Source organism: Arachis hypogaea, chromosome 2 (assembly GCF_003086295.3).
Source record: "Arachis hypogaea cultivar Tifrunner chromosome 2, arahy.Tifrunner.gnm2.J5K5, whole genome shotgun sequence".
Lineage (NCBI taxonomy): Eukaryota > Viridiplantae > Streptophyta > Magnoliopsida > Fabales > Fabaceae > Arachis > Arachis hypogaea.
This window is the reverse complement of record NC_092037.1, coordinates 68,796,462-68,821,394: the sequence shown is the minus strand read 5'-3', so window position 1 is coordinate 68,821,394 and position 24,933 is coordinate 68,796,462. Positions and strand designations below refer to the sequence as shown.

General features: G+C 28.9%; 2 protein-coding genes and 1 long non-coding RNA gene across 4 annotated transcripts; 1 reads left to right on the top strand and 2 right to left on the bottom strand.

The window, feature by feature from the left end:
- Positions 1 to 2,571: 2,571 nt before the first annotated feature.
- Positions 2,572 to 7,271, bottom strand: LOC112747303 (E3 ubiquitin-protein ligase MBR2). 2 transcript variants are annotated; one of them, XM_029292389.2, is made up of 9 exons: positions 7,031 to 7,271; positions 5,755 to 5,870; positions 5,277 to 5,377; positions 5,102 to 5,190; positions 4,469 to 4,536; positions 3,814 to 3,864; positions 3,538 to 3,636; positions 3,092 to 3,460; positions 2,572 to 3,013 (listed from the first exon to the last, which is right to left on the bottom strand). In XM_029292389.2, the coding sequence occupies exons 3-8, from the start codon at positions 5,351 to 5,353 to the stop codon at positions 3,290 to 3,292; spliced, it is 555 nt and encodes a 184-aa protein (XP_029148222.1). In that variant the 5' UTR covers positions 5,354 to 5,377; positions 5,755 to 5,870; positions 7,031 to 7,271; the 3' UTR covers positions 2,572 to 3,013; positions 3,092 to 3,289. The 2 variants fall into 2 exon arrangements, with proteins under 2 accessions (XP_029148222.1, XP_029148217.1); XM_029292384.2 differs by having other exon boundaries at positions 5,277 to 5,870.
- A 1,545-nt stretch (positions 7,272 to 8,816) lies between these two features.
- LOC112719563 (fatty acyl-CoA reductase 3-like) lies at positions 8,817 to 23,945 on the top strand. The gene is given in 11 exon segments (XM_025770248.2): positions 8,817 to 8,895; positions 9,028 to 9,131; positions 9,628 to 9,830; positions 9,941 to 10,041; positions 10,389 to 10,402; positions 10,405 to 10,571; positions 22,320 to 22,481; positions 23,029 to 23,110; positions 23,198 to 23,464; positions 23,562 to 23,689; positions 23,792 to 23,945. Coding segments are annotated over 11 exon segments (1,461 nt in total).
- On the bottom strand, positions 10,239 to 17,337 carry LOC140177896 (uncharacterized). The gene is made up of 2 exons (XR_011869485.1): positions 16,872 to 17,337; positions 10,239 to 10,471 (listed from the first exon to the last, which is right to left on the bottom strand). It is a non-coding gene; the product is annotated as an uncharacterized lncRNA (long non-coding RNA).
- Positions 23,946 to 24,933: the final 988 nt, after the last annotated feature.

Sequence of the window (24,933 nt, the reverse complement as noted above, 5' to 3'; positions counted from 1 at the left end):
TATATAGTTAAATTCGAAAAACGTTTAATTTATATCTAAATTCATAAATATATATTTAAATATATTTACATTCAAATTTAAATATATACCTAAAACCAAAATATAATTAACGACAGATTTAAATATCTATTTAAATTAAAAAAATATTCAATTTTTTAAATTATAAATATGTATTTTTATATATTTAAATTTTATTTAAATTCAAATTTAAATATTTAATTAAAACTAAAATATATTTAAAGTCAGTTTAAGGTCACATTTAAATATAAATTTAAATTCAAAATATATTTTTGAATTTAAAATATATTTAAATTCAAATTTAAATTTATAATTAAAACTAAAATAAATTAAAGTTAAATTTAAATATATATATTTAAATTCAAAATATATTTTAAATTCAAATTATAAATATATTTAAATATATTTAAATTTAAATTTAAATATATTTGAGATTTATTTATAAATTTAAATTTATAATTAAACCTCAAATATATTTAACGTCAAATTTAATATATATATATATATATATTTGAAATATATTTAAATTTAAATTTTTATAACATAAATTAAATTCACAATTATATTTATTTTTAGATTTAAATAACTTAAATTAAAAAATATATTTAAATATAAAATATATTTAATATTAATCACTAATTAACATCATTATCATTCATCTAAATATATAATAAAAATATAATTTCTAATTATATATATTTTTCCACCACTAATAAACACTATTTAATTTAAATAATAACATAAATATTATTATTATATTTTTTCTACTTCATATTAAAAAAACCACACAATTGATCTACTACTTACATTACTATTATTAAAATAACTTGTTTACTTTTAGAAAAAAAAAAGCTTGACAAATACACATTTATAGAACCATTAGAGAGTAGAAAAGAGGGTAGAAAGAAAGGAAACTCGAAAATGTAAAATTGGGGTTGAAGGTGTATGCAAATTGAAGAGAGATAGAGTAATTACGTACCGCATTACAGGTTTACAGGGAGTCAACGCGTGTCGACCATGCAAGCAATATGCATTTTGCATATTATCAGAAGAATACAAGCTTTGCGTATTGTGTTTTTGAAAATAAGTACCCCCAGATTCCTCTAAAACACTATCGCTTCTAATAACTAGGTAAATCTCACCTTCTTCTTCAATAATGAAATAAAAAATCCAAAAAATATAAACCGTGTCACTTTAGGTATGAAATTTTTTTAATGTGCTCAAACAAAATCTTCTATATAACTGAAGTTGTTTTTAGTAGACTCTATTTATTTTGGATTTGTTTTATCAACATGAGAATGCGATAATTACTCTTTCTCTCTCTTATATATAGAAAAAATGGACAAAAATATACATAGATTTTTATACAGTGGACAAATGTATACTCTAATTTTTTAATAAGTTATTTATATACATTAATATCAAACTTTGTTGTCATTTTTATTATTCTTTTGTCGCATGAGTAACTTTTTTGGCAACAGTGACTACTAAGTGACTCTGTACATGGTATGACATTACCCTTTTATAATACAGTAAAAACTAAATAATAAATTATTAAATTTATTAAATTCTAATAATAAAAAAAATTACAAGTGATTTAGAATCTTTATTATCTTCTTTTCTTATCCAAAATTTACTTCGAGCATAGTCCTAACAGCTATTTCTGAATTATATCCCATCCACATTCACTTTTTGGAGAAAAAAAAGAAAAGAACAAAGATTCTAAATTACTTGTAAAATTTTTTTATTTAAATTTAACAAATTTAATAATTTTATCATTTAGTTTTTAACGTCACCATCAAAAAGGTCACGTCACACGCACAGAGTTACCTGACAGTTACTACCGTTAAAAAAATTACTCAAATGATAAAAAAATAGAAATAACAATAGCACTTAATATTAATGTGTACAAATGACTCACAACTAAAAAATGGATTAATACAGACAGATTTACAGACAGATTTAGTCTTTATTACAGACGGATTTTTTGTTACCGACAAAATTACCGACAGATTTTGTCCCTCTGTAAAGGCCCCGTCGGAAATTATTTACCGACGGATTTTTTTCTGTCGAAAAATTACCGACGAATTTTTACCAGTTACAGACGGATTTTCTGTCTGTAATTACAGACGGATTTTCAGACAGATTTTCCGTCTGTAATTACAGACAGATTTTCAGATGGATTTTCTGTCTGTAATTACAGACGGATTTTCAGACAGATTTTCCGTCTGTAATTACAGACAGATTTTCAGATAGATTTTCCGTCTATAATTACAGACGGATTTTTCGACAGATTTTCTGTCTGTAATTTGAACTTTGGAAAATCATCTTACACTCTGATTACAGACAGAAAATCCGTCTGTAAATCCGTCCGTAAAGTAAAATAAAATTTTTTATTTTTCTAATTACAAAATAAACTTATTTTCATACAAAATAAATATAAATTTAGTACAAAATTTTATCTAATTTGTATTAGAATATTTATAATATTTCAAAATATAAACAAATTCATCGTATTATCAAACTAAAAGAAAAGTATTATAAACAAGCAAGTCAATGTAATTCAAAATATAAACAAATATATTAATCATCAACTATAATTTCCAGTATATTGTCCGACCAAACTAAAACTATCAGCTATAATCTTCAGTGTCATCTTCATCCTCATCATCATAGTCCTCATCTGAACCATACTAAAACTATACCATGTCCATTTTTGCCCTTGCTAGTTCCCTCTCCAATGTTTTCTTCTCCTCCAGCATGATGGTGCAACTCCAAGTTACCACACATACTAACCAGTCAGATATTATATGAGAAAATGAGTTCAAGATATGCCTACTAGCAGCTCAAAAATCCGCCGTTGGTAATCACGAATGGCATTAGTAGTGGCTCCGCTTGCTAAGATGGTTTCCTCGAGTTCTTAAATAGTTGGGCTAAGCTTTTCAACTTCCAAAATCTTTTGGCGGTGTGTTTTCTCTAGGATTTTATTTTCCTCCTGTTTATGGCAGCTGTTAGTTAGCTGCATTTCAGTTCACAACAGAATGAAAAAATGAGAAAGGATAGAGATTCTTACCTGAAAAATCTCAATCTGTCTCAACTTCAAATGGAGCAATGATGCTGTCAATTGAGAGAGAATCCCCTCTTTACTTTAAGGGTGTGTTGGGGAATTTGGGTCTTGGGAGGAAAAGATAGAATAAGAAAAGGGCTTCAAGAGTAAGACAGACTCCCTTTTACTCATTGAGTTGTTTCCTTCCCAACTTGTAATTGCACCTTAATTAGCTGAGACCATAACTTTTACCTGACAGATACAACAAGGTTCAAGATCTGTAGAAGACTCCGCCATAACAGACATGTATATTTGCTGTTTCATCGACTTCATAATGACATCCTCGCTCAATCCAGTGCTGACATCTCCAATTCGCTCCTCCAATGCCAACAATTCCTGCAGTTCGACTTGAAGTCAGAAGAAATCGCAGAGACATTGCCAATGTAGAGGAATAACAACCATTTGTTTTTTACCTCATAAGACGTGTTATCAACACCAAGGCGCATTTCTCTGTGCCTGTCATGCAGTTCAGCCATCCCATGATATATGAAAGGGTCAAAAAGCATATAATCCTGACATTTCACAAGTGGCAAAGGAGAACATTCTTAAGTTAGCATTTTCAATAGAGTAATACGAGGTCCACAAGATATCATTAAGGGTGATCAACCAAAGCAGATAAAATTTCCAAGATGGATTTCACAACACAACATATGATCAAGGGATATATGCTTATGCAATAAATTTAGAACCTCAGCCCTTAAGTTATCACCCCTCCGCATTGCAATCAAGACTTGGCAAATCTGGCAGAGAACAATTAAATTAGGTCAGTTAGACTGATGGTCGCATCAAGACGACTGTTAGTTGGCTAAAACAGTTGAGCAATCCTGTTGACAAGACAAGAATACTGAAAGAAAATGAAAAGATGAGAAAGAACTGCATACATAAATTAGATGATAACATCAAGTCAACAAGACCATAAATATTTTTACACAATGGTATGAATCTTGAAAATTCAAACTGTGTATAAACCAATGCATATTCCTAAGGTCTAAATTCTTAATTCATGGCTAAATCTCTGTTTTCTCTTTCTTTCATCCATCGCTCTAACCAACTCGAACTAAACCGTGCCAGTTAATATAAAAGTGTGATTAAATTAAAAAAGTTACCAGTTAATATAAAAGTATGATCTTAATTTAAACTATACTTTTTAAGTGTTGTCATAACTAGCATATTCATAGTTATCATAAGATTTACCATTTTAAAATGGGGGTATTTTAAAATGGTTTTGAGGGGCGAGGAAGGGGCATTAAAGCTCTAGCAGAAATCTGTCTCTGAAAGAATGGGCAAAAGATACTATTAAATAAAAAAATAAGTAAAAAAGCAATTACTGCTCATACTGCATACCTGATTTTTTTTCATCACTGGACATGCCACCAGACACTGCTTTGCCAGATGCACTAGAAGCCTGCTCTCTGCAATAACTTGGAAATTTCATGATGCAGAATCTATCAAAGAGAAACAGTTGGCATGTGTAGATTAAAATTCAAATTAGAAACAGGGCTCCAAAGAACACAGCTTATCTAAATTTTCTACTTTTGTATATTAACAGACGAAACCCAATAGATTTATAAATTATAATTAAAAAATGTGTACAAAAATGAAAGCAGTTAAATTGTCATATCATGTTTTAATTTTCTCTTGAAAGATATAAATAATTTAAAATAGATTCCAATAATGCAACATGCGAGAATATAAGACATTGTTAATAACTAACTCGTAGATATGCCTTTTTGTCCCTTACTATGGATGCTGTTGTTAACAAAATTGAGCTAAAAGGCTTACACACAATGCATCAAGAATCAAAATCAAGTAGGAACATAAAGAGAACCACATGAGGGACATTATAGGTTGTGCTTGTCTTTTAGGAGCCAAAAAGAAAAACAATAATAATAATAATAATAATAATAATAATAATAATAATAATAATAATAATAATAATAATAATAATAAAAGGTTATTAATTATATATACACATACTCTTCATGATACATATACACTTCATGATAATATGCTCCACTTGAGAGAAATTTATAACTCCCTTTTCACCTAAGGCCTTTATGAGTTCTCTGCAAAATAAATGAATATAGATAATAATTAAAAAAAGAATAAAAGGATGATAAAAATCAGAAGATAGAGATATGGATATACATACAGCAGTGTGGAGTCTCTAATGGATCCATTGAGATGAGTATGCAACTCCACCTTTGGCATTGACACCCACCACTTCATGTTCTTGTTTGTTAATTAGTGAATCTCACAAGAAGAAAAAGAATGGAGAGAATAATAAGTGAAAGAGCAGAAACAGATGGAGTAATATGTATATTGAAACAGGGGGCTAGCACTATATATATTTATAGAAAAGCATCAGTACTAACAGCTAACACCCACTACTAATAAACTCTTGTAACTAAGTTGCTCTTCTTAACATCGTTTACATTGCTTCAATTTGACCATACTAGCATCAACAATTTGACCACTCATTGACACCCATTTACTGGCTTCAATTTGACCATACTAGCATCACAAACAGGTATACTCCAGTTGCTCTTCTTAACATCGTTTACCTTGCTGCGAGTATATGAATTTTCATAATATAATAACTGCTTAAGTTGTAAAACATCTCTACCCACCTCGTACTTTTGTCTGTCCATTCATCATTTGTATCTGCTTCATCACTAGAACTCCCAACGAAAAAAAAAATCATCTTCACTCAGATCCAAAAGGCCATCATCCTCACTGCCAGTCTCTGTTACAAAAACCAAAAGAAGATGAATCGTATAGAGATACCAAATAATGCAACACAAATACAAACAACAGCATGCAAAGTTTAGTGCTACACGTCCATGTTCCAACTTCAATTTGAATACTTGTGCACTTGAATTTTACTTAAATGAGCTTTATATATATAGATTGGTGAATCTCAAACTTGCCTTGCTGAAAATGTCGGTAAATGTGACAAAACTAGCACATGTATTTCTATTTAAAATTCTGGAGTTTCTTGTTTAATTGATAAAAATAATGTCCAATATAAATTACTTAATATTCTCTATGTTCCTCAAATTACTCAAAACTTATTAAGTGTGTCAAAATTACTCAAAACTTATTAATTGTGTCAAAACTCATCTAGCATGACTAGAGATTCTATTTGTAATCAGTTTACTGCACAAACACAAACTAAATTAAGAAATGAAAATATAACCGAATGCATGAATTACGTATATATAATTGAAAATTATTATTTAATTATATATAATTAAAAATCTAGATTGATTATAATAAGAAAAGGAACAAGAAGAAAAAGAACAAAAGATGTGGACCGAAAGAATACAAGAATGAAAAATAAAAGAGCACATCCCTGTTGACAAAAATAAAGAAAGGTGCACCACATTAAAACTAAATAAATAAAGAAAGGTGTACATGTTCATATATAGTCCAACAGTTATGCATAAGTAATAAACACTAAGCAAGCATAAAAGGCATGAAGTCGTAAACATAAATAGCCTAAATTCTAATAATATACTAATCTATTGCTCATTATTTTCTTCAATGTAAACTTGATCATTAGTGGGGCATATTCCTCTTCCTCTTTCCCACTTTTTTCCCACACATTTTTCTTACACTCATATACCAATTATTGTCAAATGTGTCATTCCAAATCAATATCCCGTTTCTGAGACTTTTCATCAAACATCTTACGTGCATCATTCCAAATGCTTTGATTAAATAAAAAATTCATCATAGCAACTAAATAAATCACAAAATCAAAGACAAACGCTAGCTTAATCTCAAATTGAAAATGAAATTAAACATCAATTAAACTAACACGACATGAAAATTATATTGTAATAATGAAATTTCATGTATCAAAAACTGGGAGAAAATATAGTAGAAAATTCAAATACTCACCATCGGTGTTAGGTTTGAAGAGAAGAAAAATTCGTTGAAGGAGGATTAGGGTTTGTCCTCGTAAAAGAGGGGAAGAGAAGGGATAGGACGGGAACAGCGATGATTGACGACGACGAGAGTGATGGAAGTCCCAAAGGTGTTGATGATGGAAGAATGCGGTGGATAAAGGCGCTGAGGAGAAAGGTTTGGAGCGTGAATGGAGAGGAAGATGACTCTGAAGCTCTCATTTGGAGTGTAGAGCTCGAGAGGATAAAGGGAGAGTTAGGTTTAACTCAAAATTACCGACGGAATATTTTAAATTATAGACAAATTTTTTGTCCGTAATAATTTAATAAAATGCAGCGTTTCATTTATTTAATTACAGACGGATTTTTCGTTTGTAACTATTTCTTACGAAAACAATTAATTTTACAGGCAGAATTATCGATGAATTTTGTTTTCCGTCTATAATTTATGTTAATTTATATTTTTTATTTTCCGACAAAAAAATCCCTCTGAAATTCAATCTGTATTTCCGTGGGATAAAATCCGTCGAAAATATCACTAATTTTCTAGTAGTGACTCATATTAAAAAATTAAAATATACATCTATTTACCATATAAAAATTTATGTATATTTTTGTCCATTCTTACCTATATATATATATATATAGACTGGTGTTTTATATGAAAACATGAAATAAAATTATAATAATTCGATCAATTGTGTGGTGTAGGTTTAATTGTATATGACAATGTATTTTTGGTTTGATTGAACTAAATACTTGATATTAAGTCAAGGTTTTCTTGTGATATCTCACCCATTTCATTAAGGAAACGTCTGACATTTTATATATAGTTATTATCGTCATTTTGCATGCCGAGGCATATACAGCACATGTTAATGTCGTTATTAGTTTTTTTTTTTAAATGAATTAACTAGGAATACTATTCGAATATAGTAAATTCGTTAAACGCTTTTCTCTTTAATAATTGTTGATAACTTGGCTCAACTACTACAATAAATATATATTTTTTTTTTGAAAAAAAAAAGACAAAAAAAATCAAATAAAAAAGTGAAAATTGCACTTAACTTATCACCAACGGCTTAGAAGATTCGATAATGTTAGAAAATAAAAAACAACCTGAATTTATCTTTTTTTATTAATATCTTTTGATTTTCAAATATTTCTAAGATACACGCTATTGTCTCATAATTAATTGCTCTATTTACGAATATATGTTTTAATTTCTCTACCTATATCAAATGGCTGGCATGTCATTAGGTTATGGTGGTAAATTTTTTAATTTTTTAAAAATGATAATATTTATGTTTAATAAATCAAATTAAAAATAACTTTCAATAATTATACAAACAACAACTATTATATTTAATTTAATAAAATAATTTTTAAAAATTAAAAAATACTATAATAAATATAAATATAAAAATTAAATTTATAAATTAATTAATATATAAATTATATTAGACTTGTTAATGTAAAAAATATAAAACAATTTTAAAAAATTCTATCTTTAAATACTTTAAAAAATATTCTTAATTTTTAAAAATTATAAACACACACATATTTTTTTAATTTACCTGTTACAAAATAAAAAACTTATATTATAAAAAAATACAAACATTTCTGAAAAAAAAATAAACCAAGCCTATCTACCTATTCCACTCTACTTCACTATAAATAGCTTATGCTGCTATCCTTGCTTATATTCAAAATAAGCCAAACCACTTCAGTTAATTTCTCTGCCCTTCCCATCATATACCTTAAGCTTTTATTTTTCTTCAATGGAGATTGGAAGTGTACTCCAATTTCTTCAGGACAAGACCATTTTGGTTGTTGGAGCCACAGGCTTTCTAGCCAAAAGTATACATACATATAAATATATATGCTTCCTCTTCTCTGTCTCCCTATATATATATATATAACTTTTTTTTTCATTCATTCATATTTGTGATGAATCGATATGTCTTTTTATTATTTGGTTGTATGTTTCAGTTTTTTTGGAGAAGGTATTGAGGGTTCAACCGAATATTCAGAAGGTTTTTCTTCTCTTGAGAGCCGCAGATGCCCAATCTGCCACTCATCGCTTGAACAATGAGGTGCATGGACATCATACATAATATATGACCCTTTTTTACGTGCATGAAATTAAAGGCTGTTAGAAATAAAAAAACTAAACTGGAAGAAAGATTTGTATATTATTGAATATATTCAAGTGTCTAGAATGATATAATATAAAAGAATATATATAAGTACTAAGAGAATTTTAATAACAAAGACGTAATCTCTTATAATAAATATTCAAATATACTAAATAATACTAATTGATTCTAATTGATCCTAATTATATTCTAACTAAGGCAATACAAACAAATCATGTTTATTGAATATCTTTTTTAATTATTAGTAGATCAAATAAAAAAATAAAGAAAAAAATGTAATACGATATGATGAAAAGGGAAAATAAAGAAATATTAATAATGATGGTTCTCACATGATTTTAGTAAGCATATACTACTTTTGCCGGTTTAGCCCCTCGTAAACTTATCATTGTTCAATTAATTAAATACTATATTGATTTAATTTTGCATGCAGATCTTAGGGACGGACTTGTTTAATTTGCTAAAAGAAAAGCTAGGTGCAAATTTGAAGTCCTTTATATCTGAAAAGTTGACTGTGTTTCCTGGGGACATTTGTTATGAGGACATGGGTTTGAAGGATTCAATCCTAAAGGAAGAGATTTGCAACCAAGTTGATGTTATTGTTAATTTGGCTGCAACCACTAACTTTGATGAAAGGTTTATATAACTATAACGATCATAATTAATTAAACTATTATTCTATTTGTATTCTCCTTCATGGGGGAATTGAAATACTATTTTTTACTTTGTTCCCTTTGAAAATGCAGATACGACATAGCGTTGGATCTAAATGTTATTGGAGTTAAGCATATTATTAACTTTGCAAAACAATGTATTAAGCTGAAAGTACTAGTCCACATATCAACAGGTTTAATTCGTATATATCCATTAATTAATGCATGTGGTTATTATTACTAATATAACGTTACTAGAACCTTATTAATTACTATATAATTTGAGATATATTATCCATATCACGTTTAATTTAGAGTGGAACGAGATGGGTATAAATCCATAAGATGTTCGTGAATATGAATTTAAAATGATAAGTAAAATATTTGCAGATAATGAATCGGATAATACAACTAATCAAAACGGATGTGAATATTAAAATATTCACTATATCTTATATATTCCATTATTATCCCTAATCTATTTCGACAAATTAGATTTGTTATATATTAATAAATTATAATTATTTCATATCTCTATCAGCTTATGTCTGTGGTGAGAGAGAGATGGGCTCATATTAGAGACCCCATATCACTTCAATGATGTACCTGGATTAGACATCGATGCTGAAAAGAAAATTATACGTGACAAGTTAGATGGCCTACAAAAGCAAGGAGCTACTGATAATGAAATCAAAATGGCCATGAAGGACTTAGGTATTGCCAGGTTTGTCAATTTTATTTCTTTACTTGTTTTTACTTATCATCGTTATGTTTTTCTTTTCTTTTTGTGGGTTCATATCTTCTGTAAGTATTTAAGAAGCTTCGTTGTTGCTTTTAAATATGTCATAAGTTAGTGGTGCATTAGTCCATTATTACTTATAAAAAGTGTATATTAGATTTAAATCCGTGCATTCTATGAAACTAAAATAAATTAATTTTTGGTAAATTATATCCAATTTTTTCCTTATCTTTTGTAGTGGTCAATCATAATTTTTTTTTTTTATTTATATGGTGGTGTTGGTAATGATTATGATCAAAATAATTATAGTGGCAAACAAATTGTGAATAGTACCTTTCATTGTTATATTGTATGGTGAATTAATCAAAGCATATAAGAGAAACTTAATAAAAAGGATGCTGGAAAGGGAGAGAACATTGATTTACATGGAGCATGGGAAGAGAAAGACTTAAAAAGTTTTCTGGAAGGAATGGAGAAGATTTTTGAAAAGAGGAATGTGAGGAGACTAATAAGTTTTGTGATTTGTAGTTATTAATTAGTTATCATTAATATTTTTAATGATGTGAGATTATATTTAATAATGTGGGACTACTTACTCTTTTTTTACTGATTTAGTGTTGCCAGATTTTAATAAAAATGTTGGCCGCTAAACTTTCTCTTTTGAAAAAACTAAGAAAAGCAAGAAAGAGTTATGATAGAAATAGTTTAAAATCTTTTAAATTTTTATACTTGTATTTTCTTTTTATATGTTTTTTTATTTTTTATTTTGTGATTAGAACTAAATTAATAGGTATATAGTATGAAAAAATGGAATTCTCATAGTGATTTTATAATTTGCAAAAAAAAGTTATAGTATGATTAAGTGGTTAGGTTATTAAAATTTAGGTTAAATTAAGAATTAAAGATAATTATGATAAATTAATTAATTTTATCCAATAATTATTAGACACAGAAACGGATTTAAAGGGAGGGGTAAGTAGTGACTTTGGTCCCCAACAAAATTTAAATTCATATACGATTATAATGGATGTATTGTATAGAGTACAACTTAATAGTGTAGTGATAATAATAAAAAGAGTTGATATTCTTTATATATTAGAATTTAAATTTTTCTACGTGTATTTATATTATTTGTATTTTTTATTTGATTTAGAAGTTTTGTTTACATTTTTTTTAATTAATTTTAACATCTATAATTATATAAAAAGTATTTTAATATTAATATTATTTATAATAATAACATTGTTCTTTTTCTAATTTTAACATCTAATTTTAATATTATTTAGCTGTTTCTTTTTTATTATTTTTTATTAATTTTAACCCTATTATTATATAAAAATATTTTAATATATTTTAAAATTCATATAACAAAGTTATTAGTGCAATTGATTTATATTATTTTATGCCATATTTTTTAATAATGTAAAGTATAAAAATATAATTCACTATAACGTAAATACTTAACAAAGTAACTTAATAAAAAAATATTTAAAAATAAATAATTTTATATTTTATTAGATCTAAAACTACAAAAAATTATAAATATTGAGATAATTCTTTTATTTGATAAGTATTTATTAAAAACCTAATTATAATTATATTTATTATCAAATATACGTCATTAATATTTGATAATACAATATTTTAATTTTTGACTCTTTTTTTTTAGATTTCTGAATCTGTTCTTAATTAAATATATATCATAAAAAAATTATCTTTTATTTTAAAAAAGGATTAGATAGAATTTATCTTAATTTTTATATATAAAAAGTTATTTAATAAAAAATTTAAAAAATAATATTAATTTTAAATAAAATAATAAGAACATTGTACATTTTAGTGTTTAAAAGGGTTTATCACGCACGTAATATATATATTTATCAAGCTTAACGATTATATTGCATGAATAAAGCTATTTGATGTAATGTAAATATGAATATATGTTTCAATAATTAAAAATAATATCTATTTTTTATGAATTATGATATAATGCATTTTTAGCATCATTATTATAATTAAATAATATTAAAAATATAAATTATTAAAAAATTTATATATAAATGACAAAAGATAATATATAATTGATAAACACAATTAAATTAAAAATAATAAAAAAATTAAATATATTGTAAGAACATCACACATTAGTGTTTTAAGAATTCGTCATCCAACATATAATGAGCAAATTATTGAGCAAACTAAAGAACTGTGATCATCAACTAATTTTTTAAAATAATTGTGCAAAACATTAACAAGGATGGAGAAAAAAGAGTGAGAGAAGATAAAAAAGATGTGTGAAGTGAATGTTAATTTACATAATAAATATAAATAGAAATAAAAATAATCAAAGAAAATGAATTAAGTTTTATTAACCACTTTATATCAATTAAAGAGATCAAAAATAAATAGCATTACTATTAAAGACATAGAGTATGTAACTAACAGAAATATTAAAGAGTAGAGAGAAATTTAAATATAAGACTAATTAATACTTTATAAGAAGAATAAAAAGGGCTGATTTTTTTAGATATGATATTAGGGTGTGTGTAATGCGGGAATATGATGATTATAGGTGATTTACACTGTTATGGCGGCGGTGAGTTTTTGGTATTTAGGGGGAAGAAATCGGTGGCACCGATTTGAGGTAGGGGAAATCGGTACCACCGATTTGTGTGTGAGAGGGGGGAAAAATCGGTGGGACCGATTTGTGGAAGGGGGAGGATGTTGGGTATGAAATCGGTGCCACCGATTTGTGTGTGGTCTAATTTTTTTTAATCCGGGATCAGAAATCGGTCCCACCGATTTGGGTGTGCAGCGGTCGGTCCCTCCGATTTGCCATTAGTCAACACAAAAACGGATGTTGGTATCACAGAAGCCCCATTTCTTCCTCGTTCGCTAATGATCATCCTCTTCTTCTCTCTTCTCTTCTCTTCTCTTCTCTGATTCTTGTCTTTCATTTGTGTAAAAAAAATTTCTGTGAGACTGGGAATAGATAGTGTTATGGATGATAGAGTTGTATTGAAGATTTATTACTACGGGCAGATCTTATTACAAACATATGAGGGAGTTCAATTCGTGTGTGAAAATCCATTAGATGTTGTTATTCCATTCACATTGTCATTTGAGGAGTTGAAAGGTGTGATTTGTGAGAAGATAGGCACGCAAAGATGTAGGAGAATATCGTGTATTTTGTACAGGTATCCTTTACCTGTGTTTGGCGGGTTTGTTCAATTTCAAACCAAGTATGTGATGGACGAAGCGAGTATGCAGGAAATGTTTTCAATGTACATGGAAAATCGCCACCGAATATCGTGCATCGAGTTATATATTGAGTTTGAGCAATCTGAAGCAGACCGTAACATTGAGTTGGAAGATTATAATAGTGAAAGCGAAGATGAATTTGAAAGTAACTATGAGATCGTCGGTCCAGGCGAGGACGAAGAAGAAGCTGTTGGCGACATGAACGCAGATGTGGCGGAAGTTGCAAATGCACTAGCAAACCCGCATCCGTTTCAAGAGCCTTCTTTCATGCGGTCGTTGGATTTGGGGGCTATGCACGCACCGGAGTTTCCGGAATATATGAATACAGGTGCGTAAACCTAGCTAGCTACGTGAATCTCTGAATTGTTGTTTACGTAGATGGAATAGAGAAAAATAAGACTATAACGATCTTACCTAGTAAAGTATGTTTATTAATTGAGTTGTAATGAAGGACTTCTTACTGAGTACATAATGAAGCATTTGTTACTTTTGATGTATGTAGCCCCTCCTGTTGTGGCGGATGGTGAGTTCACAGTGGGGATGGAATTCAGCTCAAGGGAGGCAGTGATCAAGGCAATGAAAGATTATACCATCCGGAGAGGTGTGGACTATCGGGTATATGAGTCGGAACCGACGACATTCTATGCCAAATGTATAGAATATGGGAATGGTTGTGACTGGTTGATCCGGGTAACCAAAATGCAGAAGAAGTACTGTTGGGAGATAAGGAGGTACAATGGAAGTCATACTTGTACCAGGTCTACTATTTCTCAAGACCATTCGAAGCTGGATTCCAAGACAGTTGCAGAAGTAATAAAGCCGTTGGTAGAGGTTGACCCGTCTATAAAGGTAAAATCTGTAATTGCTGATATCCAGTCAAAGTTTAACTACACCATCAGTTATCGCAAGGCTTGGTTAGCAAAGCAGCAGGCGGTCGAATCAATTTTTGGAAGTTGGGAAGCATCGTATGAAGCTTTGCCGATATAGTTTGAGGCCATGTGCCACAAAGAGCCATCAGCAGTGGTTCACTTTGAAACAATGCCAGCTTACCAGGGGGATGATTTGGTTCCTGATATACGTGTTCTACATAGAGTCTTCTGGAGTTATTACCCCTGTATAAGGGCCTTCAGACACTGCAAGCCAGTGGTGCAGGTGGACGGGACTCATTTGTATGGAAAATACAAGGGTTGTTTATTGGTTGCAGTGTCACAAGATGGTAATAACAACATCGTGCCTATTGCATTTGCCATAGTGGAGGGAGAGACTTCTGATGCATGGCACTTTTTTCTGAGCAACCTGCGTCAACATGTGGTGACCCGTGATGGTGTCGGTCTAATCTCCGATCGACACGATTCGATTAGGTCAGCTATTGAACGAAGTAATGGGGCGTGGTCTCCTCCAAGAACTTTCCATATGTTTTGCATCAGGCATATTGAGTCCAACTTCTTGAGGAAGTTCAAAGCACCTTACCTGCAGAAGCTTATCGTCAACATTGGTAAGTTTGTATACAATGAACTTTTAATTTATTGTAAGCATGATCAAATAGACTGGTGTTCATAGCTGACTGAATGTTTTTCATAGGATATTCAAGGACGACCAGGGAGTACCAGATGCGCTATGAACGATTAAAGGAACGGGGTGAGGCTTACACCAATTGGCTTGATCGGATCCCTCGTGAGCAGTATGCTTTGGCATTTGATGGTGGTTACCGATGGGGTCATATGACCACCAATCTTGTGGAATGTATCAACTCCGTCTTAAAGGGTGCACGCAATCTCCCAGTCACTGCACTTGTTAAGGCGACATTTTACAGGCTGAATGAGTTGTTCACTAGGAAAAGAGCTGAGGCTGAAGCCCGAATCAGTGCTGGACTTATGTTCTCTGAGATGGTGACAACCAAGCTGAATGCAAATCAACGAGCATCAGGTAACATACAGGTTAGCTGTTTTGATAGAGAAAATGAAGTCTTCGAAGTACGCGAGATGCCTAGTGGGGTTGAGTATGCAGTTGACCTGCGCCACTATCGGTGTGATTGTGGTGAATTCCAGGTTGACCGAATTCCGTGTAGGCACGTGTTTGCGTGTTGTGCAAATCAGAGGTTGGATTGGAAAGTGTTCGTTAATGACGTTTACAAGATGGACCAAATTCGAAGAGTATACAGGGCTAGGTTTCGACCACTGGGAAATCCGGCAACGTACATGTACATACTAATCCGGCAACGTAGATGGACCAAATTCAAACAGCATACATACATGTACATACATACATACATACATACATACTAATTTTTCTATTATTATGATTATTATTATTGTTATTATTATTATCATAAAACGTACCATACTCATTTTTTATTATTATTATTATTATTATTATTATTATTTTTATTATTATTCAAATAACATACATACTAATTTTTCTATTATTATTATTTATTATCACTATTATTATTATTATTATTATTATTATTATTTATATAAACCAAACAACATACTAATTTTTTATTATTATTACTATTCTAACAGTATATATACTAATTTTATTATTAATCATAATAATTAACGATCATAAATAAATTAACTAATAAAATTTTCATTATTAATCGTTACAGTTAATTAAATTCGATTTCTAATACTGACAGACACAACAACAATATATTAATATCTCCCTATTTCAATTTATTAGGTACAGATTTTCTTTTCTTTTTTTCTAATGTACTATTTTTTCAAATATTTTTTTCCCTTTTTCTTACATTAAAATACACTACCCAGAGATCCAGAGAGCTTCATCTTCATCACCATTACAAACAAAACAGCCACAAACATTCATCTCAACAAACAAACATTCATCTCATCTCCATACATACATACATACATACAAGGTTTATTCCTATTTTTATTTCTATTTCTAACCACCTAATAATAAAATACATACATATATGTTTAATTTCTAATTTCTACTTATAATAAAATCTAAAATTATCACTATCATTATCATTAAATAAAATTATGAAAAAAAACTTACATGATTTGGATCTCCAAGATAATTAACAATATGAAGCTCCGGTTGATTTACTTTCTTAGTTTTTCTTTTTTTTGGCATTTTTTTTTCTTTTCCTGATCTGTGGTGGTCCAACAATGGGGGGTGTGTGGAGTTGAGAGGAAGAAGAAAGGGAAAGTTGAGAGTGAAAGAGAGAGTGTTGGTGAGTGAAAGAGAGAGGGGTATACGGGGATAAGGGTCACGGGCTGCACCACGGGAGCCACCTGCATGCGGGACATGTGGCAACGGGCCACCAATCGGTGCCACCGATTTCGGCACCTCCCTCTCCAACAAATCGGTGCCACCGTTTTCCTTCCCCCCAATCGGTGCCACCGATTTCCTTCCCCCCGCCGTCACATCTCCGTCAAACACCCCAAACGCCCATAACGTCGCAAATCACCAACGCCATCCCCATATCAAAATTAAAAAAACTCTCCTCTTAACATTTCATTTTTTTTTATTTGGGTTCTCTTTAAAATGTTCACTTTGTCTCTCCGAAATAATCTTCAATGACTCTTCCACTCATGCACTTTAAAAAAGGAAATCAGTTTTTTTCATGAGCTTTTTATTTTGGATTATTCTATTTTTGAACTGAATATGGTAAAGATGGGTACCAAAAAAATAGATTATTCTATTTTAAATTTTTTGGGAGTTGAAGGTAGTATTACGAGGTTAGGATTATGATTTGTCACTTGAACTGTCATGTCAATCTTCACATTTGCCATCTCAACAAATTAATTAGATAACTCAACGTTTTTTTGTTAATGAATATGGTACTTAACAAGCAGTCATTCTTGTCACATTTAACTATATTTAAGGGACTTTTTTGTCGTTCATATTTTTTAAGCTTATTTTTATTAGCGATAAACTTTTTCGAGTATTATTTTGTTGATTTACTCAAAAATTTATAAAATGACAGTTCCACTAAAATGTTTATTTAATATATCAAGTGTTCATTGTGTCATTACTTGATTTTTCTTTTTATACATTATAAGTAGATAGATAGATTTTTATAAAATAAAATTTATTCTCCAAATAGGATACGTTATATTAGAATACAGACTATTAATATAAATTAATAGTCTTTATACTGTAATTTTTTTTATAAAATTATATAATTTAGTGTATAAAATTATGAGATTAATGCTAGATTGATTATATAAATGCTATTGTCTATAGTAATACAAATGTAGTTCTAAGATAGCTGATTTTTTCTATGTTGCTGCAATGGATAATGCAACAATTTTAAATGAAACTTAAAACCTATGCATCGTCCATTCACTATAATACTATTTTTGGCTCTCCTTTTATATATTTTAATAGATAATATTACAATATTATTTAGTTTGATCTTTTAGAGAGTTAAACAACTCGGTTTATATTACATAGTCAGTCTTAAAGTCCGAATAAAAGAGGAGGACTGTGTTAAGTCTTTCACAACTAACATAAAAACTTAGCCGATTTTTCATAACATGGACGAAATAATTTTTACTCTAAAACTAAGTCATTATCCCTAAGCAGTACGCTGTATGACTTAAGTACAGTGTCAAATGAGTAAGAACCATTGCATCAGTGTCTATGTGTAGTGAGTAAAGATTTTCATACTTTTATAAAGGGGCGACGGTAAATAAATTAGTTTACCAAAAGTAAAAGATAAAGATAAAAATATAGACAACAAAAAATTATGGTTTGGGACATGAAATATAGGTATACTAACAAAAAAATTTATTGAGATGGAGGACACCATGATAGGAAAAAAGATTAACATAATGTATCTACAAAAAATAAAATGAATGGAGATGAAGGCAAAAAAATTAGGTACTTCATGGTTTAAATTTTGGTATACAAAAAAGATGAATAACAGAAATATAGTAGGCATTATTATGGATAAATAGTAGAAAAAATGTATAGTAAAAGTCAAAAGGATGGTGATCCAATCATCACTATAAAATTTGTGATAGATAATAGTACTTTTTCATGTGATTAGCATACTGCATACATGCATTATAAATAGGTTTGGAAAAACAATAACATAAGAAGAAATTTTGGGAAGAGCTAAAAAGTTTAATCCAAAATATACTTTTTGCAAGATAATATTTTTTTAGGAAGAGATTTAGTGGTCATGTTAGGAATGATGTGAATGCATATGTGAGAATACACGGGATTTTGATTTAGAGTTGTTAATATGTAGAGTAAAATCATCTTAAAATTTTTTCAACTTTTGATATTCTCATCGCAAATAACACTTTATAACTAATAAGAGTCGTGTAACAAGTTTTCAAATTAATTTCTTTTGAATAAGAAGAGTCAACCAAAAATTTTATAATAATTATAAAGTTATTCATTCTAATAGAAAGCTTGACAATATAATATAGGGTGCTTGTCATGAATTTTTACATTGAACAAAAGGCGAGAAAAAAATACCAAGAGAAGAACCAAAAAATAAAGTGGTAGTAGATGATGAAATATGAGAAGTAAAAAAAATTTTCAAAGACGAATAGAAAAAGAATCAAAATGAAAGGATATGAAAGTGCAAATGAGACATGAAATGAGATGGCAAAAATTATCAAAAAAGTGACAAATTTTTTGGTGAAATTAGAGAGATCGGAACAAGAGACAAAGAGTGATGGTGGTGGAACACAAGTGTACAAGAGGAGATAAAGGTAAACATAAATGTTTTAAAACAATTTTTAAGATACAATGTTAAAAACTGAAAAAAAATATAAGATTACTAAGAAAAAGATAAAAGTGGTAATAAGAAAAAAAAGAGCAATAACATATGAGTATCTTTATTAATCTTTGGGTAGGAAGGAAGGAAAAAAAATATACATAAAATCACAAAGAGTCAAAACAAAAAGAAAGTTGGATCAAATTAAATGCATCAAGAACAAGAATTGTGAGGTTTTGATTTAAGACGAGAGCATTAACGAAGATGGAAGAATAAAACTTCAACTATTATCGAAAGATTCAATATTTTAAAGTAAGGGAGGCTTTAAAGCAGATAAAAAATGAAAAGGTAGTAGAATTAAAAAATATTTCGATTGAAGTTGGAAAAGATTAGGAAGTAATGACGTCGTTTGGTTAGCCAAACTTTTTAACGAAATTCTAGTGTCTAAGAGGATACTAGATAAATGGAAGAAAAGCATCTTAATCTTTATATATAAAAAATGTGAAAACTATAGGAATCAACTTTATAAGTTATACGTTCATGTTGTAGAGGAGAATGATAAAATGGAGATTGAGATAAGAGACACGAATTTTAAAGAATTAATTTGATTTTATATCAGATAAATCTAACACTAATACTATATATTTATTAGAAGAACGCATATGATAGGACACATATGATAGAATACCAAAAAAATTCTATAAAAAATCTTAGAAAAAAAGTATAAATATTGTATATATTTGTGCACTTTTTTTTTCTGAATTATCATTTTTTTTAGGAAGTTATGTTTTTAATATAACTTTATAAATTAGCTACTTTAGTGTATTAATTATCAGGCATATTTATTAGTGAAAAAGACTAACAAGCATGTTCAAAGGTAAAAATATCAAATCCACAGGATTTAAGACATGAAAAAACAGAGGAAGGGATGGGAGAATTATTTGTTTCTAGTTATTTATTTATAAATGTTTATATGAACTGGCCACATCTATAATTGAATCAATTTTTAAAGTATTTAATTAGAGCATTAATTTTTTCAATCAATATAAATTAATTATTTAAAATTATTTTATTTTAAATTTTAAATTTTAATCCTAGATTTTAAAATTTCCAATAAATGAGAGTTAAAAAAATAACTTCTTAATAAAAAATTAACTATTGTTAGTTAATTAAGCGAATACAGACTTTTTTAACAAAATTTTCAAGTAATAATTTTCTGCCTTTGAGCATGTATGGATCTTTTTATTATGTCTCGTCGAAAATCTGGTTGTTGTGTATATGATATGGGATTGATTGAGCCGGCATTCTTGTCAATGTGGGCATTTATACGCACATACCATACATAGACAAATGAGCGGCTACCACATACGAAAGATTGAATAAAGGATCGAAAAGAAGGCCAATTTTAAGAAAGACCGATTATTTGTGTATTGATTTCCTACTATTAATTCCACTTCCTTCCTATGAATCCTGAAATTCTTCTCGGATACAAGAAAATGATTCAATTTCATAGCTAAAGATCGTAGTTCTCGAACGAGTAATCGAAAGAATTCTGGATAATTCAACAATGTCATATATACATTAAAATCAGTTACTAATATAAAATATGTCAAAAATCAAAATACACATTAAAAATGAGTTAAACAAAATATGTATTTATACACTATATATAATAACTGATTTTTATAACTGATTTTAATATACAAATAATATTTTTAAAATTTATTATTTCCTATATATATATATATATATATATATATATATATATATACACTGAACTTTTTAAATTACTTGTTATGTTGATGAGGTTCTAAAGTACTTGTTATGTGCATATATATCTAATAACTAATTTATCAAAGTAATCATGAATCATTATGTATATGCCTCAAGATGATGCCTACACGAATCCGTAGTGTACCATAATGTTATTTGATTTCTCTTCCATATTATTTGTTTATTTAATTTTCATGATAGTTTGTAAATGAAAATAACCATGCAAACCATAACAATGATAAAGCTAAGCGAATAACGAGATAATAAAGAAGTGGTTACGTAGCATGCAGTGAAGCAACTAGTCACTACTAATTTTCTTTTCTGTTTTAAGCAACTAAACTGATCTACAGATTCTGTTTTGTTAGTTAATGTGCACATGCTTTATTAGAGTGTTACTTCATCATTTTGATTAGCAGTGCTTACTAGTATTTAAGCACATATGATCATTCTGTAATCAAACTTACATTCACAAACTCACAAAACCTTGTATTCTGCAGAATTCTTTTAGGCTGTTTTTGTTTTCTGGGACTGAAATTGGAGGATTAGGATTGAATATTGTGTTTGATAATTAGAAACTGGAACTGAACCAATACACAAAATTTCAATTTCTTCCATATCTCCAAAAAGGATATAGAGAATTGAAATTTCTAGAAATAGTAACTGGAATTTTAATAGTAATTTTTTTAAAAAAAATATTTTTATTTAACTTTTTTCTAAATCTATCTCTCAATCTCTATATTTATCTTAAATCAAACATAATATTAAAACATAACTCAATCTAATACATTTTATACATTTTAGAAATAGCTTAATTTAGTTTCTATTTCTCAACTTTTGTCTTTGAGTCTCAGTCTTAATTTTTCAATCTTAGTCTCCTCTCCAAACGCAGCCCAAGTGCTCTGCTCTTTGCTTTTCTCAATTCTCATACATTGTACGGGTGGTTCAATCATCAGCTCCATTATTCATGTATTATGTTTTATATCATTGATCAGGGCAAAGGTGTATGGTTGGCCAAATACATACGTATTTACAAAAGCAATAGCTGAAATGCTTGTAGAACAAATGAAAGAAACTATTTCGGTTGTTATTTTGCGTCCTGCCATTGTTACAAGTACATTCAAAGAACCTTTTCCTGGCTGGGTTGAAGGTGAAAGGTAAATAATAAAATCAATATCACTTTTAATAGGAGTGATTATGATGAATACGATCTTATTTATCCAAGTTTGATGAGGTGTCACTTTAAGCATGTAATAACAATGACTGAAATTGCGTCTTTATGCCAAAAAAAAAAAAAAAATAAGCTCCAACCATATAATGCACCAAATAATAATCATTCATATACTTTGTTTATTGTTCTGGTTAACTGTCCACTTTACCTATTTTTTAACCAAATAAAGAGAAAGGACAATTAATTAAAGAAAGATGCTATTTGTCTTTTAAAATTCAGCATTGGTCCGTTTTTTTAAGGATTTATTATTATTTAATTAATTTGAATATCTACTTTTACATACTAGATGTTTAAAATATCAAAAAGGTTATTTATTTTTTATTTCTCTATCCTCTAAAAGCTGAATAAAAAATAATATTTAAAAGATATCTAGTTGCACTGTTAATTAAAAACGAAAATAGTATGATACATAAACATAATAATACATTAATGAAAAGTAACATGAATTCTTTCATCTCTTGTGCTTGTTACAGAACAATTGATAGTTTAGGTGTTGCTTATGGGAAAGGAAAACTAACATGCTTCCTTGGAAACATCAATGGAGTTGTGGATGTGGTGAGTTAGTTGCTTGCATGAAACTATTATATTGTCCAAAATATGTGACATGATTTTTGATAAGCTGCAATGTAATATCACAAGCAGATACCAGCAGACATGGTGGTGAATGCAATACTGGTGGCCATGGTGGCCCACGCATATCATCCAAGTGATGCCATATACCATGTGGGTTCTTCTGTTAGAAACCCTGTTAGATACGCTAATCTCCAAGATTATGCATTTGGGTATTTCACTGCAAAACCTTGGATAAACAAAGATGGAACATCTGTCAAGGTTGGCCAAATTACTGTCCTCACCAACATGGCTAGCTTCCGCAGATATATGTTCGTTCACTACGTCTTTTGGTTGAAGGTTCTTCATCACAATCACTCGACTATATATCAATGTTTGTCATTGTTATCTTTTCTTAATTAACTAGGCTGACATTTTTTCTTTTACAATTTAATAGGGACTCGAACTGGCCAATATAGCATTTTGCAGGTACTTCCAGCGAACACATGAAGAGCTGAATAGGAAGATCCAAATTGTGATGCGGTTGGTGGAGCTTTATAGGCCTTACTTGTTCTTCAATGGCATGTACGTAGTATTGTTTCTTCCTAACACTAGTCATTATTGGTTAATATATATATATCTTGGTTGGTCGTGTATGTAAGAGAGAAAATGTGTTATGGGACGCAGATTTGATGATATGAACACAGAGAAGCTGCGAGTGGCAGCAACACAAGGAGGGGTAGAGACAGATTTGTTTTGCTTCGATCCTAAAGTGATCAGTTGGGATGATTACTTTATGAACACTCATTTCCCAGGCCTCGTCAAGTACATTTTCAAGTGATCATTATAATTAATTAGCACTATCCAATAAAAAAAAATTAAAGTGATTATTTAAGCTGGTATATATATAGTGTTGTATATGTCAAGTTCAAATTTGTGCTAGAGTGATTGAATCCATCTGTATGTTATTTATTTTTTAAAGACAGTGTATGTAATTGGTATAAGCTAGCTGCCTTAGCTGCCTAGCTCCCAAATAAATTTGAAAACTTCAACACTGTATCATTGTATTATTTGTTGTCATTTACTACATTTAAATAATGCAACTTGCCAACTACTTTTATAATGTGTGGGGAGTCATTTGAAAGCAGAAACCAGAACATGATCTTCACATACATACATTGAAGAGGTAAAAGGAAGAGGGCACTGAATCCAAGTTTGAATAGCAATAACTATTATCAGTGCCGGATCCAGAAACCTTATAAAGGGGGGCCAAAAATAAAAAAAATTTAAAAGTGTCATATTAAAACAAAAAGTTTTAATAAAAAAATAATTGTATATTTTAATATTATTTTAAATTAAAATTAATTTTAAAAAAATCATTTATATCAAAATTTTTTTATAAAATTCTAATTTTTATCCTTATTATAAAAGATATAACATAAATAATATAAATTTGTTTCTCTAATACTTTTAATATATGTATTTAAAATAAATTAGTGAATATAATATATAAGATATATTCATATTAATAAATAATTTACTTAATACATTTTAATTTTACTATTATAAAAAATAAAATTTAATTTAATTTATTTTTATGTATATATTTTCTTATTACATTTAATTAGGAATTATTATAAAAACTAAAATATTTTTATATAATAATTGATAGAAGAATTACAAAAAAGAAAAAAAATTGAAAGAACAAAAAAAAATAAATTTAAAATGCATGCGATGGGAATTGAACCCATGCTATGAAGTATAACATGCTTCTCATTAACCATTGAACTAGAAAGTATATTGTTAGAAATTTTAAACATTATGTCAAA

Coding starts and splice junctions, on each gene's coding strand:
- LOC112747303 (XM_029292384.2), bottom strand. CDS start 5,353: ATGAAGTGGTGGGTGTCAATGCCAAAGGTGGAGTTGCATACTCATCTC. Junction 4,537..5,101: donor GTGTATATGTATCATGAAGA/GTATGTGTATAT, acceptor AAGTTATTGCAG/AGAGCAGGCTTCTAGTGCAT. Junction 3,865..4,468: donor CAGTGATGAAAAAAAATCAG/GTATGCAGTATG, acceptor GTTCTCTGCCAG/ATTTGCCAAGTCTTGATTGC.